The sequence below is a fragment of the Arvicanthis niloticus genome, chromosome 13, assembly GCF_011762505.2.
Source record: "Arvicanthis niloticus isolate mArvNil1 chromosome 13, mArvNil1.pat.X, whole genome shotgun sequence".
In the NCBI taxonomy this organism is placed as follows: Eukaryota; Metazoa; Chordata; class Mammalia; order Rodentia; family Muridae; genus Arvicanthis; species Arvicanthis niloticus.
This window is the reverse complement of record NC_047670.1, coordinates 57,130,355-57,147,747: the sequence shown is the minus strand read 5'-3', so window position 1 is coordinate 57,147,747 and position 17,393 is coordinate 57,130,355. Positions and strand designations below refer to the sequence as shown.

The 17,393-nt window shown below is 47.5% G+C and overlaps 1 protein-coding gene across 2 annotated transcripts in view; it reads right to left on the bottom strand.

Moving 5' to 3' along the window:
• Positions 1-17,393, bottom strand: part of Srebf2 (sterol regulatory element binding transcription factor 2) — a 57,544-nt gene that overhangs the window by 19,777 nt on the left and 20,374 nt on the right. For both annotated transcript variants that reach the window (XM_034516111.2, XM_034516112.2), the window contains exons 2-10: positions 15,800-16,228; positions 14,664-14,845; positions 13,025-13,171; positions 11,134-11,355; positions 9,037-9,151; positions 8,687-8,868; positions 5,870-6,062; positions 5,170-5,351; positions 2,384-2,660 (exon numbers count right to left, since the gene is read on the bottom strand). In XM_034516111.2, coding sequence (XP_034372002.1) covers positions 2,384-2,660; positions 5,170-5,351; positions 5,870-6,062; positions 8,687-8,868; positions 9,037-9,151; positions 11,134-11,355; positions 13,025-13,171; positions 14,664-14,845; positions 15,800-16,228 — 1,929 coding nt within the window. The remainder of the gene's footprint in view (positions 1-2,383; positions 2,661-5,169; positions 5,352-5,869; positions 6,063-8,686; positions 8,869-9,036; positions 9,152-11,133; positions 11,356-13,024; positions 13,172-14,663; positions 14,846-15,799; positions 16,229-17,393) is intronic.

Sequence of the window (17,393 nt, the reverse complement as noted above, 5' to 3'; positions counted from 1 at the left end):
GAAAGCTCCCTTCGCCACCATGGAGTGTACCCTCCAAACCGAGAGCCAAAGCAAATGTCTCCTCTAATTTGTGTCAAAGAGGTGCCAGAGGAGATGAGAAGTGGTCTTTAGGATTAGAAAGGTCCAGGTGGGATGCAGGCTCAGCAAGTTACTAGCTATGTGGTTGCCTGCCTCTCCTACTGACTGGAACTTAGCTTCTGGTTATGTGATTATTTAGATTAGCGGCTAGGATGCTGGTCACTGGACAGAAGTCCGATGTGTGGTGCCATCTTTCCCAAAACACTGTCAATGGGACGGCTGCATTCTGTTGGTTTATAAAGGTCTGAACTTCCAAATATGTGAAGAGAGACAACGAAAGCAACACAAACCCCAAGTGGCTCTTAGTTCCCTTCCCCTCCTCCTACTTCACAGAAGGGAAACAGAACAGAACAGTGCCAGTCACACACTCGCTGGATCAGTAGGGAGATGGCTTACACCGTGAGGTCAGAGGACAAAGTGCCCTGGAACAGGCCCGAGGACCCATTGGAGCTGTCCATAGCTTTCATATAGTTGCAGTCTCTTGCTTTGGTCAGCCTCTGACCCCAGGGCCTCCATGGCCTCCTACCCTCACCAGCTGAGGGGTCTTCTTACCCAGCTGCTTTCTATGATGGACATGTGGCGCTCCTAGTGCCTGCAGTCACTCTGTATTAGTGTGAGCTACCTGCTTTCCCCACGAAGCTCTAGGCTTTCTTCTTCAGAGAGGACAGAGCACAGTATGAAAGCCATGCTAGGGTCAGAGGCCCCCTAGGTCCAGGGAGAGAGTGTTCGCTGAGTGTAGACATGGCTGACGGGAACTGTTCTAGCTGGGACTCTAAAGGCGAGCAGTGTAGTCTCCTGGTCAGAGATCGGAATGGAGTTTGTTCTAAGGGCATCATGAGGGGAAAGATCAAGAACAAAAGCAGAACAGAGCTGAGGATGAAGATTTCCTGGTAAATGTTCAGTACCAAGACCACACCCAAGAGGCAGCTCTGACTGCTGTGACACCTACTTACTGTGGATACAGCAGCAGCAATGTCTCTTCAATCCTTTGTCCTCACCCTGCCCCTTTTACCCAAGGGCCAAACCTCTCTGACCTTTGACTGGCAGGGTCTGTTTGTTTGTTTTTCTGAGACAGGCGCTCACCATGTGCCACTGGTTGACCTGGAACTCACTCTGTAGACCAGGCTGGCCTCAAACTCCCACCTGCCTCTGCCTCCCCAATGCTGGGATTAAAGGATGGGCCACCATGCCCATCTAGACAGCTCCTGTCTTGACTACACTGCCCCACCTGTCCTTTGCGTGAGGGATTCTGGATTCCCTTTCATGCTCATTTTCTGGGCTGCAGACCCCACAGGTCTAATGTCTACAAAGTGTTTCTCCTCCATGTCTCATAGCAACACAGCCTAGCCTGGAAATCGGCTCTTCCTCCTGTTTCTTTCAGTCCTGTCAGCAAACCAAACTCTTGAGCTGGGAACCAGAGAGCCATCAACACTTTTTATTTTAAACATTTATTGATTTACTGTATGTGTATGTGTGTGCCATGGCACGTGTGTAAGTACGGGCACCACCTGAGGGACTTACGCTTGCTCCTGCTGTGGAGTCAACAGGATGAAATTCAGGTCATTATGCTCCGTGGCAAGTGCCTTACCAACTGAGCCACCTTGCTAGCCCTATCTCTTTTTCTTCTTTTTTTGAGACAAGGTCTCATGTAGCTCAGGTTGGCCAAAGATGGTCTTGCACTCTCGAACCTTCCTGTGCTGGGGGCATAGGTATGTGCGTCCTGGCCATGCGTCAGAGTGCAGAGATGGTAACTGTGAATAACGCCCATCTTAGAAAAGGGGGTGGTTTTGTTTTGTTCTCTGTGACAGGGTTTCTCTGTGTAGCTCTGGTTGTCCTGGAACTCACTATGTAAACCAAGCTGGCCTCAAACACAGAGATCTGCCTGCCTGTCTCTGAGAGCTATGATTAAAGGCAAGTGCCTCTACACCCAGGTCCATCTTAGAAATGGTTAAGCTCAAGGATGGAGAAATGGCTCAGTGGTTAAGAGCACTAGCTGCTCTTCCAGAGGACCCAGGTTTAACTCTCAGCACCCACATGGCAGCTCACAACTGCATGTACCATCAGTTTCGGGGGATCGCACACTCTTTTGGCCTCCACGAGGCATTGCCCACACATGTGGTGCACATCTATACACACAGAATCAATACATTTATAAATAAAAGAAAGGAAGAAATGGTAAAATACGGCTATGGACAGTGTAGGCTGGTGGCTAGTTTAAAGCCATGTAAAATGGCTTCAGTCAAGATGGAGCTCTTGCAAAGCAACCTGAGGAAGAGACACTGGGAATGGGGCAAGCCCTCCTCACCTGTGATGTGCAGTTGGTGCAGCCTATGGTAGGCCAGGGCTGCATCCCTTGCACTGCTCTTAGCTTCGTCCTCAAAGCCGGCTGCAGTGGCTGGGGTAGCCCGCCAGCGCTGGAAGACCTTCTTGAGTAACCAGCGTACCAGGCGCAGCTTCTGCAGGCTGTATCGGATCACATTCCAGGAGAGGCTGCAGGCCAAGTCCAGGCGGGAGGTGGGCAGCGCCCGGCCCAAAACAGATAAGCAGGTTTGTAGGTTGGCAGCAGCAGCTGCAAAATCACCCTACAGAGCAGCAAGTGGGAATAATGGTCACTGGCCTTACCGCTGCCTTTTGGTTTTGACACACATCTACCTTACCACCTTGTTATCAGACGTTAAACCATGCTTGTTAGCAGAATAAAACATAATTTCCATTAAAGACAATCTGAGAAATGCTGGAAAGCTACAAAAACATAAAAAGCAGCCACCTGTAACCTCATCCTACACAAACAATCACTGCAGACATTCTGAAGAATTCCCCGGCCTTTTTACTAAATTAAACTGTACTGTGTTGTGTTCTGTCTTTGAGCAAGTGCTGGGAGTTTCCCAGAGCAGCTTTGTTTGTTTTTTGAGACAGTGTTTCTCTGGGTGGAAGAGGCTGGCTTTGAACTCAGAGTGCTCCTGAGTACTGGGATTAAAGGTGAGTGCCACCATGGCCGGGTGTCACAGCAGCTTTTATAAATAAGTACTAGTTTTTAGATAAAGAGCATGCTTATGATCGGGAAGTTGGCTGTGCCCAACCTCAGGGTTGCTTCGTTACAGCTCTGGGACTGTAGCCTGGGATTCAGTAGCCTACAGAGGCCCAAGAACCACAGCTTTAAGGCAAACTCACAGCTAAATTGCTAAACTCCTTCTATTTGGGATCCTGCCAAGCTGAGGGTCTAATGGAGTGTATGGCACCCTGCTGACATTGGATGGAGTGTATGGCACCCTGCTGACATTGGTAACTGAGACAGGTTATCAATGGCAACCAAAGGATGGCAGGCATCACTTTCCTGGCTGTTTTCCAGGCTGTCTTTGGCTTTTGCTTCTTTGCCTCAATCAGTCCAACTCTTATCCCAGGAAGAATGTGGCTTCCCTCAGCACCCTAACCAGCCCTCAAACGGCTGTTGCCTCCTGGCCACTGTTCAGAGCGTTTCCAGGCAACAGCCTAGAAAGAGCTACCTCTGTACCTTCCAGCCTCTTCCACCTTTGAGTTAACATCATTGTTAATTAATTTACATCTCAAAATATTATTCACTTCTACCTTCTTGTTAAACTCCAGGTCTCTTTTTTTTTTTTTTTTTTTTTTTTTTTTTTTTTTGGTTTTTCGAGACAGGGTTTCTCTGTATAGCCTTTGGCTGCAGGTCTCTCTTTCTTACCCCACCCATTGTAAGAACCTCCTAACCGGTTTCTGTACCTTTCAGTGTATCTTTTCCCTAACCTATTCTTCACACGGCCACCAGAAGGACAGTTTTCAAACACCCTTAAATCTGTCTCTAGGACATTACTGTGAACTGCTGTCCCACATCACACCTGTATGCTAGGACCCAGGGCTCTGGGCACTGACTGGGGGGTGGGGAGTAAATCAGGCGTGACAGCCTGAGAGGGAGAGTAAGCTCTGAGTTTGCCATTGCTCAGGGATGTTCTGTGGTACATGACTCCAAAAGTGCACATGGTTAACCTCTTCAATGTCATCAAGTGCCACACAACCCATCCCATCTCTCCTAACAGTGACTCCAAATAAAAACCTTCAGCTAATTTCCCTGCTCAAAAATCTTCTCTGATTCACCAGACAACCAGAAATATCCTAATTTAGAAGGCTGGAGAGATAGCTCAGAGGGTAAGAGCACCCGATGCTCTTCTGGAGGGGTCAAAGTTCGGTTCCCAGCATCCATGCCAAGAGGCTCAGAACCACCTGTAACTCCAGCTCCAGGGAATCTGACGTCCTCTTCTGGCCTCCAAGGGCACCTGCACTCATGTGCATATACCTCCACATAGACAGACATAAATAAAAACAAGTCTTTTTTTTTTTTAAACTAACTCAGTTATAAGTTAAAACTCTCTGCACATGACAACTAGCTACACCACCAGCCTTCACTGCCATCTTCCTTTGCCAGACACACATATCCTCAAACGGTCTGACTACTTCTCAGTAGTCTGACTGTGAATGCCCCCACAGGCTCATGTATTCCAATACATGGTGCCCAGCCGGTAGTGCTGCCTCAGCTGGCTGTGGAACCTTGGGGCCGAAGGCTGAATAAACGGACTGCTAGTGGCAGCTCTTGTGAGTGAACTCTACATGTAGTTCTGGTGCTTCCTGACCTGCCGAGACCCAAGACACCACGCCACAAGCTCCTGCGGCATGACCACCAACCCTTCCCACAAGGGACTAAACTATGAGCTCAAATAATATACCTTCAGGTGCTTCTGCTGGGTATTTGGTTACAGTAAGGAGACAAGTGGCTAATACAGTTCTCACGACACTATCTGCTTGAATTGCCATGCCTGTCTGCCCATTCTTCTTGACCAGGGCAGCACCACTTACACCAAGACTCACAACACTGTCTGTCCCACTGCAGAGATCATTCTGTGTCCACAGCATGATCTACACACAGAGGGGCCTCCTTCACCGCCCTGTGGCTGTCACAGGTAGAGGGACTATTCTCTCTCCTCAGTCACCTGGTACCCACAGGACTTGATTCACACCGGGGACTCAACAACATTCCCTGAGCATAGAGAAAGGTGAAGAAAGGGGGATGACAGAACTCACTTTGGCGAGGTCTAGGTCTGCCTGCTTCCGGTGTCTCCAGAAGGTGACTGAGGAGCGTGAGTGTGGGCGGATCACTGGCTCCCCGTGGACCAACAGCTTCACAAAGACGCTCAAGACAATCACACCATTTACCAGCCATAGGAGGAGAGTTGGCATCATCCAGTCAAACCAGCCCCCAGAACCTAAAGAGGGGCATCTCAGCTGAGACTACCAGGAAGAGCCTTGTAGAACAGCAAGGCACCTGAAGGACTCCAGAGTGTGAGATCAAAGAGCCTTCTGCGTCATTTTCAGAGGAAATGGTATACACTTCCGAGGCCTAAATAAGAATCCTTTTATACCCTGGCACCATGGAGCTGAGTGCCACAAAACCCCAGTTAAGAGAAAATTAGGACATTGATCTCACACCTGATATAATGCTAAACACCTGATATAAAGCCCCTCAAACAAGTGCCTCCCCTCTCTCCCACCCACTTCCTTCCATGTAACTGTAACAAAGCAGGTTCCAGATTGGTTTTGCTTGTTCCAACAAACTTAGGTTTGATTTCTTATATATAACCTAGGCTAGCCCCTGTCAGCAGCAAGCAGGTAGGAAGCCCATTCCTACTTCTAGACTAGTTAGGTACAATCATGTAGTTTTACACAGGGTCCTTTTGTCACAGCAGTCCACTCAACCCAAGCCAGCATCAGGGGACCCACCTACCTGACTCCAGTGACAGCACACTGCGGCTAGAGCCGGAGTATGGATGTTGGTCAGTGTTGTGGGCCCCTCCCCACTGCAGCAAGGAAGTCAAGGGGTTAAAGGAGAGGCCCAGGAAGGTGAGGACACATAAGAGAATCCGAGATCGGTCCACCATGCCCAGAGCCACAGGAGGAGAGTCCGGTTCATCCTTGACCTTCAGAACAGCAGCTCAGAGTTAGAACAGTTACCATTTCTTATTGTTCTTTAAAAAAAAAAAAAAAGAAAAAAAAAGAAACAAACAAACAAAAAAACCTGATTTACTTGTGTTTTATGTTATGTGCATTGGTGTTTTGCCTGTGTGAGGGTGTTGGATCCCCCAGAACTAGAGTTACAGTTATGTGTTGCTGTCTAGATGCTTGGAATTGAATCTAGGTCCTCGGGAAGAGTATCCAGTGGTCTTAACCATTGAACCATCAGCCCCTACCATTTGGGTTTTTACAGCACTCTGTGGTGGGTTGAATGAGATGCCCCTCACAGTCCCAAGCACTTGACATGTGGCACCCAGTGGCTGTGGAGGAGGGGGAGGAGGAAAAAGTCTCACTGGAGAAGTATGTCACTTGGGGTGGGCTTGAGGTTTCACAATGTCCTTGCCATACCCAGTGTGCACTCTCTGGCCCTGTCTGCAGATCCAGATGTGAGCTACCAGCTGTTTCTGCCACCATGCCTTTCTTTTGGCTCTCATCATGGACCCCAACCCTCTAAATTTGTAAGTCCAATTAAACGCTTTCTTTTATTTCTTGTAAGTTGCCTTGGTCACGGTGTTTTGTCACAACAACAGAAAAGTAACCAAGATGCTTTGTTTTTATATGTACACCAAGAAAACAGACTGTGAGGTTTAAACTCAAGACCATTAAGGCAAACAGTAATAAAGCCAGGAGGGACCTAAGAAGTCTGTATCTCACAAACCATTGCTCAAACCCTGGAATAATCTTTCTATCACCAACTGACTATACCCCAAAGCACAAAAGCAAGAAGTATGGGATCTCACTATATATCTATGCCTGGCCTAGAACTCTCTGTGTAGACCAGGCTGACTCTTGAATGCCCAGACCTGCCTGTCTCTGCCTCCTGAGTGCTAAGACAACTTTCTTACAAAATGGATCTCTTCAATAACAGAGATGTGGCATTCCCATGACTACAAAACTCCAAACCTCTGGGCCGTGTGCATGAGCCAGAGTGTTGTATGTGGGGGGCATTAAGGGCTCTGTAGAGTGTTGTATGTGGGGGGTGGGGGTGGGGGGCATTAAGGGTTCTGCAGAGGGAATTACAAATCTGACCCACCGCATGTGGCTTTTTGATGTGGGTTCTGGAACTCAGGTGCTCAAAGCTGCCTGGCCAGCACTTCCACCTGCTCAGCTATCCCAATGGCCTCTTAAAATAGGCTATTTCACTGCATTTACGTCATGCCTCAATAGTGATGGAAAACAATGTTTTACAGTAAAGGAGTGTGATTTTTTTTTTTAAACAGGAGGTTGGCTTTTGCTCACTGTAACAGCTCACCACACCAGGAAGAACCTCGGTGGCGAGGGAAACAGAAAGGGAGAGAGAACATTGTATGTAACTGAGTTTGTTTATTAAAACTAGAATGTGCTTTTTGTGTCTCATTCATTTTATAGACAGAAATGGAAGCAGAGGCCCAAGGGAACTGACAAGGAATGAGGTAGGGGGTCAGAGCCAAGGTTTTTCCCAAGCCCTGATGCACACATTCTAAACTGAATGTCATATGGACTACTATTCACAAACACAATTGTATTTACAAAAACATTTCAAAAGAATATTTGCTTTGTGCTAGGCCAACTTGGTCTACATAGAGATCATAAGAGTTCCAGCCCACCAGCTAGGACTGTAGAGTGAGACTGTGTCTTGAAAGAGAAAAAGAATGTAGTTAGCATGCACAAGCCCCGGGAAGGCAACTCAGCACCACATATATCAAAGGCATTGGCAATGCCTGCAGTCCCAGCACTTGAAACGGGAAGGTCAGGAGGTCAACTGAGTTCATTCTCACTTCATAGCAGCTTCTAGGCCAGCCAGAGCAACACGATAACCTTCAAATGAACATAATTATATACTAGAATGGACCACATGCTTCTGGAGTCAGAAACTCCAATGCTAAGATGCAGTACAAAATCCAGTGTCTCCAAAGGTTCTGGGGAAATCATGGTGCTTAGGGCCTCTGCTAACTAATTCCATTAAAACTTCAATTGCCAAGGGCTCTTTTGTTCAGGGACCACTTAAGAGGCTTGTAGGTGGACTGCTATCTATTAGATTGCAAATTGTAGTTTCCGGAAAGAGCACCAAGAGGCGGCCTTGCTCTAAACTAGCAGAGCAGCCTCACAAAGTGGTCTTGCCAGGCCCATTACTGGCAGGGAAGGTAATGGAGTGCATCCAGCTGCTCCCAGAGCCCACCCGCCAGACAGCTGCTGTGTCCGCATTCCCTGTCTGATGGGGCCTTTCCATTAGGACCTGCCAAGTCTGAGGGCCAGTGGCTGCTTCATCCTGGGGCTTTCCCCCCCCCCCCCCGTTTGTATGTTTGTTTGGTTGGTTTTTGGAGATGCTTGGATCTCAAGATCCTCTTGCATCAGGCTCTCCCACGCTGGGTTACAGGCCTGGACCATCACACTTAGCAGTTTCCTACTTCACAGACAGCTTATGTCACAGGGTACTCAGTCCTCTCTCCCTTACATTCTTTAAACCACTGGTCCGGTCACCTCTCTGTGGCCACTATTTCTTTACAGCAAATGAGAGATCCCAAGGGTGAGAAATTTCAAAAGCTCCTACCTTTGCATCATCCAGCAGAGGACTGCCTGGCTCAGAGTCAATGGAATAGGGAGAGAAGCCGGCCTGGGACCCAGAGTCGGAGGCCGGGGGAGACATCAGAAGGACATTCTGATTAAAGTCATCGATTTTCAAGTCCACATCACTGTCCACCAGACTGCCTAAGTCGATGCCCTTCAGGAGCTCTGCAAAGAGAAGTCCCCCTAGAAAACTATCCATTTTTACAAAGTCCCACATGGGCAGGGCCTGATCCACAGCTGACAAACGCCTCAGCGCCCATCATAGGATCTCCCCAGACAGCCCTCGGGCAGGCAGGCAGGCAGACGGACAGACAGACAGACTGACTGACTTACTGTTTTTCTGGTTTGCCAGCTTCAGCACCATGTTCTCCTGGCGCAGCTTGTGATTGACCTGCTGCAGATATTTGATGTAATCAATGGCCTTCCTCAGGACGCCAGACTTGTGCATCTGGGAAGGAAGACAGATGACGTACATGTTGGACCAGAGAGAGCAGAGGAGCAGAGTTCAAGAGTGGGGAGCACAGCTGGGAGGCATCAAACATTGGTTCTATCACTGGCTAACTGGGACAGAACTTGCCCTAACTCTGAACTTCTTTCTTTTTTCTTGTTTGGTGGGGTGATGACAGTACTAGGTGCTGGGTTTCATACCCAGGACAAGGGGCTGAGACACATATCTAACATACCAAAGTGGACCTGGCCTCTAGGTTCTCTCAGCGTGCCCCAGTCCCTACCTGTTAGAGGACATGGCTGGTATACCCTTCCCCAGAGACTCTTTCCTATATAATGGAGACATTTTGCCCCCCCCCCATGCTCTTTTGCTCTCCTCCCCTCTATGCCCCCACCCCCACCCCCGGCATCCCCCAGCCTTGGCCACTTTCCTGGCTTTGCTCCTTGGGCCAGTGAGCCCGCTGGAGAGCTGGTTCCCATTAAACCTGCCTTTATAGACTCTGATCTGGCTTGAGCTGGTTCATCTCACCGTGGAGACTAACGTATCACCAGTGACTAGACCACCAAAGTGTGGCATGTTTTAGCTCTTTCATGAGCTAAATCCTAACCCTTCTCCTAACAGGATCTAAACCATAGGCTGGTAGCAAGGTCTTCTTGAGACAATACATGCTACGAGTTTATAACCTGGAGCCTGGCATATAACTGACATACAATAAATATTTGACTATAATAATTCATATAATAATCTAGCATAAAAACAAACTTTAAGAAAAACAAATGACAAACAAATAAGAAAAAAAAAGCATTGGAGGCTGGGTATAGTGATACACGTTTTTAATCCCAGCATTTAGGCAAAAGCAAGCAGATCTCTTTGAGTTTGAATCCAGCCTGGTCTACACTGAGAGTTCCAGGCCAGCCAGGGCTCCTGAGACCCCGGCTAACAATCCCAGTGCTGTGCAGGAAACATGGCTTAGTGACAGACTGCTCCCCCAGCGTGTATGAGACCATGCTATCAAACTCCAGCACTAAAACAAAACCCACAGCACTCTTGGACAGCTATTTTAAATTATATACTTTTTTTTTTAACTTAAAATTTATACTTAGACTCTTGTAGACAATGGACTTCCTTTTAAAATAGGGTTGTTGTTTTAAACAAACATACAACTCCCCTATTTCCCAGGAGACACATTCATTGAAAAGAAAAAAGTAGACATATGTAGAAAATTAACTTCCTCTGCTTTGCCCTTGTGCAGTCGATCTGATCTCTCACTTCTCCCCTGAAAGGGAGCACTACTAAAAATATGTCAAGAATGTTCTGAGTTACCTCCAAGATACACATCATCCCATACCTGGCAACTAGGCAGGATGTGGTGTCTCCCTCTCCCACTGCATGTCAGTCACCACACAGCACAGGTGACAGAGTAAAGGTACTAGGAGGTCACCACGTCATCAACTCTCAACACTCCATTTATGCTAGATGAGAATTTGTACTTACTCATTAAGGATTAATTTATTCTTTTTTTTTTTTTATGAGTATTTTGCCTGCCTTTCTTGCACGCCTGGTGCCTGAGGAGACACAAAGAGGACACTGGACCTCAGATCTAGGGTCATAGCCCACTGTGAGCAACCATGTGGGTGCTAGGAACAGAATCCAGGTCTTCTAGGAAGACCTGCTCTTAACTGCTGAGCCACCTCTGAAAGCCTCCCCATTCATTCATTCATTCATTCATGGAACTGACTTTTAGTCCTGACTGTCTTAGAACTTGTAATCCTCCTGCCTTGTCTCCCGAATACTAGGATGATACACATATGCCACCATACCTGGGCAGTAATTTGTAATCCTGCTAAACACCAAGATCATTCAACAAAACGGTGTCTCTAACTCACTTCTGTGTCCACTCATTAAAGCTGCACCTTCCCTAACTCCATGGCAGAGACAAAGGCGACACTGGGGCACGAGTCAGTGCTTTTCTTGGCATTTACCTTGGCATCTGTCCCCATCACCAAGTCCTTCAACTCTATGATTTTGTCGTTGATGGAGGACCGGTATCGCTTTTCAATGATATTGTGTGTTGTCCGCCTCTCTCCTTCTTTGGGAGGCTCGAGCTGCTTTACACCCCCAGGCACTTGCTTAATAGGAACTTTTTCTTGCCCCATCATCACAGGCATCGTGGTCAGAATGGTCCCATTGCTGCCCACCAGGGTCTAGAACAAGGGCAGAATTATCCTTTTGTTAGTTTAACTACAGTAATAATCTCACAACACAGAGTGGCCTGCTCCTGCACATGGGGTATCACGGGAGTGCTTCATGTCATCTGAGACCCTCCTGGGCTAAAGAGGTGAGGAGAAAGACCTCCTGAGCTGTGCCCCACTCCCCATCTTCCTGTCAAGATCTCTAGTAATAAACAGTACCACCAAAAGATAGCTCAGCCTTAACTTCTGACCTAGGGACGGGGAGGAGAGGTGTGTGCTAGGAAAACACTGTACAGTTTTCCTTTCAAACTGTCTGCTACCCCTGAACTCACATATATGAAAGACGTCAGCTGGATCCAGAGAAATTCTTCTCCAAGTATGTAACGTATTTTTTCCTCTTTTCAAATGACAAGCAAATGCCAACATTTCTTTCTGACCATCAGAGCGTGTAGGGTGACACCCACACTTTCCTTCAGAGCTGCTCTCTCAACTAGTCAGGACACCCACAGAGCTTCCCAAGCCTCATTTTTGTGTTTACTAAGTTTTGTTCTTAATCAATAAATGGTTTCAATATTCAAATGATTAATAAGGAGATAGAAACCTGCTTTACTTAATTAGAATTAGAAATAATTTACTGGTCTGGTCTGGTGGTGTACACCTTTAATCCTAGCACTTGGGAAGCAGAGGCAGGGGGATCCCTGTGAGATCTAAGCCACTGAGGGCTACATAAGACACTGTCTCCAAAACAAAATAAAAAACCAAACCAAACCAAAAACCCAAAAACCAACAAAACAAAACAAAACAAAACAGTCAGTCAGGCAAAGTGGCCTAGAACCCCAGTCCTCAGAGGCTTGAGCAGGAAGATTTTGAGTGTGAGGCTAACCTGGGCTATACTGAGGAACCCTATATAAAAACAAAACAAACAAAAAACAAAGAAAAGAATAATTTACACAGAACAAGGATCATTTTTAGAACTTTTGCAGCTTTGCATATGCATGTAACTTATCGCACCCAAGTCAAGACAAAAACCCTTTGCCATATAGAAAGTCACCCAAGTCTGCCCTATAACCCTGCTCTGTCACTCAGTACAGCCACGCTTTAACTGTTGATTGTCTTACTAATGGAATTCTGTGTGAACTTCTGAGACTGGCTTCTTTTCCTCTCTCCGGTGTTCAGAACACTTACTTTACAGGTGTGTGTGGAGCTGTTTATCTCCGGTGGATGGACATTTGGGCTGTTTCTAGTCCTTGGCTCTTACCAACTGCCCATCTCTCCAACTCTAGCCCTCAGTTTTTATGAGTAAAACTAGTGCTTCCAAAATTAAATAACCTTTTACTCGGAGTGGCCAGGATCCTGTAACTAAAGGATGGTGCTTTCCTCATCTGTCTTTACACCACTCCCCGTATGGTCGTGGAACCCCATGGCAACAATAGCACCTAAAAGATGGGCTCTGTGAGGAGCTGCCATCCAGCAGCAGGGCTCATCTGGGGTTCTGTTCCATTACCTTACAAGATCCCAAGACTTAATGTAACACACCCCGACAACATTGCTTCAAGAAAACAAACTAAAGGTGAGGTGACATTTACAATCTGACGGACATATTCTATTAAGCTCCCCTCATCTACTCCGCAGTGGGCTTTAGAAACTCTGAAGCACAAAGGAAGCAGAGCGTGACCCTTACTGGTACTTGAAGGGCTGCCGTCTGGATTGGGGCGGTGAGGGCCGTGAGGGCCGGGTTTTGGACTGCAGCCACGACAGGGCTGCCATCTGTTTTCAGCGTGGTCAAAACAAGGGAATCTGTCTTAATGATCTGAGGTTGAACGAGGACCTAGGAGGACAAAGAGGAGCATTATTTTTTCATTTGTTTCTTGCTGCACAGACTAATCAAGAAGAAATAAGAAAACATTTTCTCTAAACTGGAAACCAACAAATAAACAAAAAGGAAATCCCCTACAGACAATTCCCAAAGTTGGTTGTTTTGTGCAGCTTGCATCCTGGGTTGAAGGGGAGGAGGAAGGGGACAGCTAAAGAGAACTGTAAGGCTTCAAAGCTTTCAGAATAACAATGTGTGACAGAAACAGAGGCAAGGATGGGTCACAACCGAAGGCTGAGAGAGCTGACCTTCCAGAGAGCTGGCTTTCGGTAGGTTCAGGAGAGCCAGGAGCAAGGGGAAGGAGGAAGACTGGTAAGGCCAGGTTTTGTTTGTTTGTTTCTCTTGTGTTTATTTTTCTAAGATAGGTTAATTTTGGGCCATTGAGAAGGTTCATCAGTGAAGGTGCTGGCCACCAAGCTTGGTGATCTAAGTCTGATCCCCAGGACTCACAAGGAGGAGAGATCCAACTCCTGTCCTCTGTCCTTTGATTGCCACATGTATGCACCTGCCCACATATACACACACACAAAATAAAAATGTTAAGGTGTAATAAGGATTCATTTGTTAGTAAGAAAGTATAAGTAAGTTCATATGCTATATTGCATGTGTGTGCTGACCACACACACGCATGTGCAGACGTGCCGATCTGAGGATATGTAGGTCAGAGCAGTTCTCTGCCTTAGTGCCTTGAAAGCTCTCTGAATGAACTAGAAGCTTCTATTTTGGCAAGCCAGTAAGCTCTCAGGATCTGCCTATCTCCTTTCCAAGGCTGGGTTTACTGGCACAAGCAGGCATGCCCAGCTTTTACACAGGTGCTAGGGGATTCAGAAATAGGTCCTAACAGATACGGCAGTGCACACCTTTAATCCCAGCACTTGGGAGGCAGAGGCAGGTGGATCTTTGAGAGTTTGAAGGCAGCCTGGTCTACAGAGTGAGTTCCAGGACAGCCAGGGCTACAAAGAGAGATCTTGTCTTAAACCAATGAAGCAAACAAAAAAAACAAAAATTAAACACAGGTCCTTTTGCTAACAGAGCAAGCACACTTACCCACTGAGCCATCTCCCTAGACCCCTAATATGCTGTTTGTTTTGTAAATATGCACTTAGTGTATCTATTATTGGAGGGAAGCTACTAAGAGCTGGCTCTTCCTTCCCCGGTGTGGGGAAGGAACTCAGGTTTCAGGCTCGGTGACAAGTGCCTATGTCCACTGAGGCCCTCCTTCCAGTTTTATACCTATAGTATGTGTTAAGAATCACCGCACCAGCCTTTCCCAAGGATGCCAGAGGTGAGGCTCAGTCAAATCTGTGCATGGTACTCACAGGTTCCTTTCTTAACCATCCTCCCTGTGTACACTCTCGATGACACGTCTTAGCATGCTTATTGAGTTTTAACCAAGGACTAGTTCAGAGTCTCCCCAGCTCCCCTGAGTCCTTTCCAAGCCACCTACCGGGACCTGCTGCACCTGCGGTGCAGTGACTGTCTGCACTGTGGCTGGGGCAAGGGTCTGCAGCGTGCCATTGGCTGTTTGCGTCAATACCCGCTGGGCCTGTACTGTCTGCACCTGCTGCTGGATGGTAACGGGCTGTACCTGTGAGGATGTCACGAGGCTCTGCACTTGAGGTTGCAGGACTTTGGGAAGAAGAGAAAAAAGTTACTTGGGTAAGGAATGCACAATGTCACTGTAGCTGCAGTGTGACTTGGGATGGAGTGTCTCCTAATGACTTCAGCTTCCCACCTGCTGCTGGAGAAGATGCACACAACCATTTACAAGCTGGTTTGGAGAATAGGAACGTCCCATAAGGACTGCATCAATATCTGATGGAATGAGTACAAATTGTTTTATTACTCCGGGTGCTGGAGCGAATGTAAGGGAAGCTACTTGGCAAATGGCTGTGCCCGCAATCGAGTTAATAGACGCCGAGAGTCAACAACCCCCCAGGGCCTCATTGCCTCCCATCCTTTCTAGATGGAAAATCTGCTTTGGGATCATGGTCTCTCTGCTTTCTGTTTTATACCTCCTCCTCCAAAGTCTCAAAACCCACCAGAAAATTATGTGTGTCTTCAAATTGAGAGCCAATACTGAGCCTACCCGGGGCTCCCCACTGTCACAGGATATAGCACATCACAGCAAGAACAAGTGCTTCAGCCACTCATTCACTCAACATACACTGCATGCCCGCCATGTGAACTACTATTTAGAGATGTAGCACCTATTTTAAAAATGGAATTTATCTCCACAGTGCTTGCTTAGGAGTTATTTGCCAAGGGACCAGTTCTCATCTGTGGATGCTCAGATCTGGTGGCTACGTAAGTTTCAGACCTAATTTTATTCAGGACTCTACCTCTAGTTATCAGGACAACCCAGCCTTTACCACGTTTGGACTTGGAAGTCTGTTAACAGACATTAAAGACTTTGAGGAAGAAGACGTATTCCTGCACCGTTCTGCCAATGATCAGAAACGTGTCCAGACAGAACCAGACTAAAATCTCCTACCCTGCTCAGGGAAGCTAGATCTGCAGTGTCTGTCTGCACACTGGCACAGAGGCTCCGGAAGTCACCAGCTCCCCTGACTTCTGAATCACCTTGAAAGCTGGTCGCTGCATTCTGGTATATCACAGGCTGCTGGATGATCCTTGGCTGTGGAGCCGTGCTGAATGTTGGGGTGATCATTACCGTCTGCTGCTGCAGCTGAGCTGGAGGCTGGGGCTGGGGCTGGGGTCGGGGCTGGAGAACAGGGGTTGCCCTTGGTGTGGTAGGAGAGACTTTGACCTGCAGGGCTGGAGCCTGAGAGGAGGTGGCTGAGGGAGAGAAGGTAGATAATGGGACCTGGCTGAAAGACCGATGTACTGCAGGATCTGTGGCTCCGCCACTGTTGCCTCTGCCATTGCTGTTGCTGCCACCACTGCCACCACTGCCGCCACTGCTGCCACCTCCAGGGAAAGAGCTACATAGCTGCTCTGAAAACAAGTCAGGGAACTCTCCCACTTGATTGCTGACAAACTGTAGCATCTCTGTGAACAAAAGAAAAGGAATAATTATATTTCTACCGGAAATATAAACACTTTGGTTTTGTCTTTTTGACATGGGGTCTTGTTATGTAGACTTGGTTGGCCTGATACTTAAAATAATCCTCCTGAGCCGGGCATGGTGGTGCACACTTTTGATCCCAGCTCTCCATAGGCAGAGGCAGGTGGATCTCTGTGAGTTCGAGGCCAGCCTGGTAAACAAGGCACAGGACAGCTCAGCCCCACAGAAAAACCTTGTTTTAAAACAAAACAAGTAAACAGCAACCCTCCTGTTTCAGTCTCCTAAGCTCTAGGGTTGTAGGTGGTGACACTAGAGTAGGCCGACACACACATGCATCTTTATTTGGTACTTTTTTTTTTTTTCCAAATGGCTCCTATGGAGTTGTAAGTAATTTGTGGGCAGAGAGAAGTACTCTTCTGCCTAGAGTCTAGGTAGTATCTTTGACGAACCAGCAGCTGAACTGAGAGCCAACTTCTCTCACTTGGCTCTTTAATAACCTCAACATCAGGTCATTAATTTCCTGGTAACTTCTTTTGAGGTGCTGGGAAATTGACCTCAGGGCCTGACGCATGCTCAGCATGTGTTCTCTATCACTGGGCTCTATTCTCAGCTCTCAAATATTAACTTTTAAACTTGATGCACTGAAGTTGGGGGTGAACTCAGTGCTTATGGAAATGCATGGGGTTCTGGGCTCCACTCTAGGCACCACAAGCCAACATTAACTCCAACCAAGGAGATAGAGGCCATGAAAATCCAATGCTTGTCTTTTCTGGACCAGTCTTGCTATATAGCCTTGGCTGGCCCACACCTTGCATCAATCCTCCTGCCTGTCACCTGAGTGCTGACATTACAGGTATAAGCCACCATGTCCAGCTTGCCAGTGCTAAGACCATAGCAGAAAAAGATCAGGATGGGTCTACATAGCCCAGTAAGCAGAGGGTGGGTCATCACTGCTGTAAAGCTCTGGAGCACAGTCACCCTGGCCACCAGCAACCTCCACTCTCAGCCCTGCTCCTCATGGCAGTGCCTGAGCCGTGCTGGGCTGCAGCTGTACAGAACATTAGTTTTTCCTAGCCCCATGAGTGATTATTCTTGAAAGTCTGTGGGACCAAGAAGACAGGCCCATTTGGAAACCATGCTCCCCTTTCT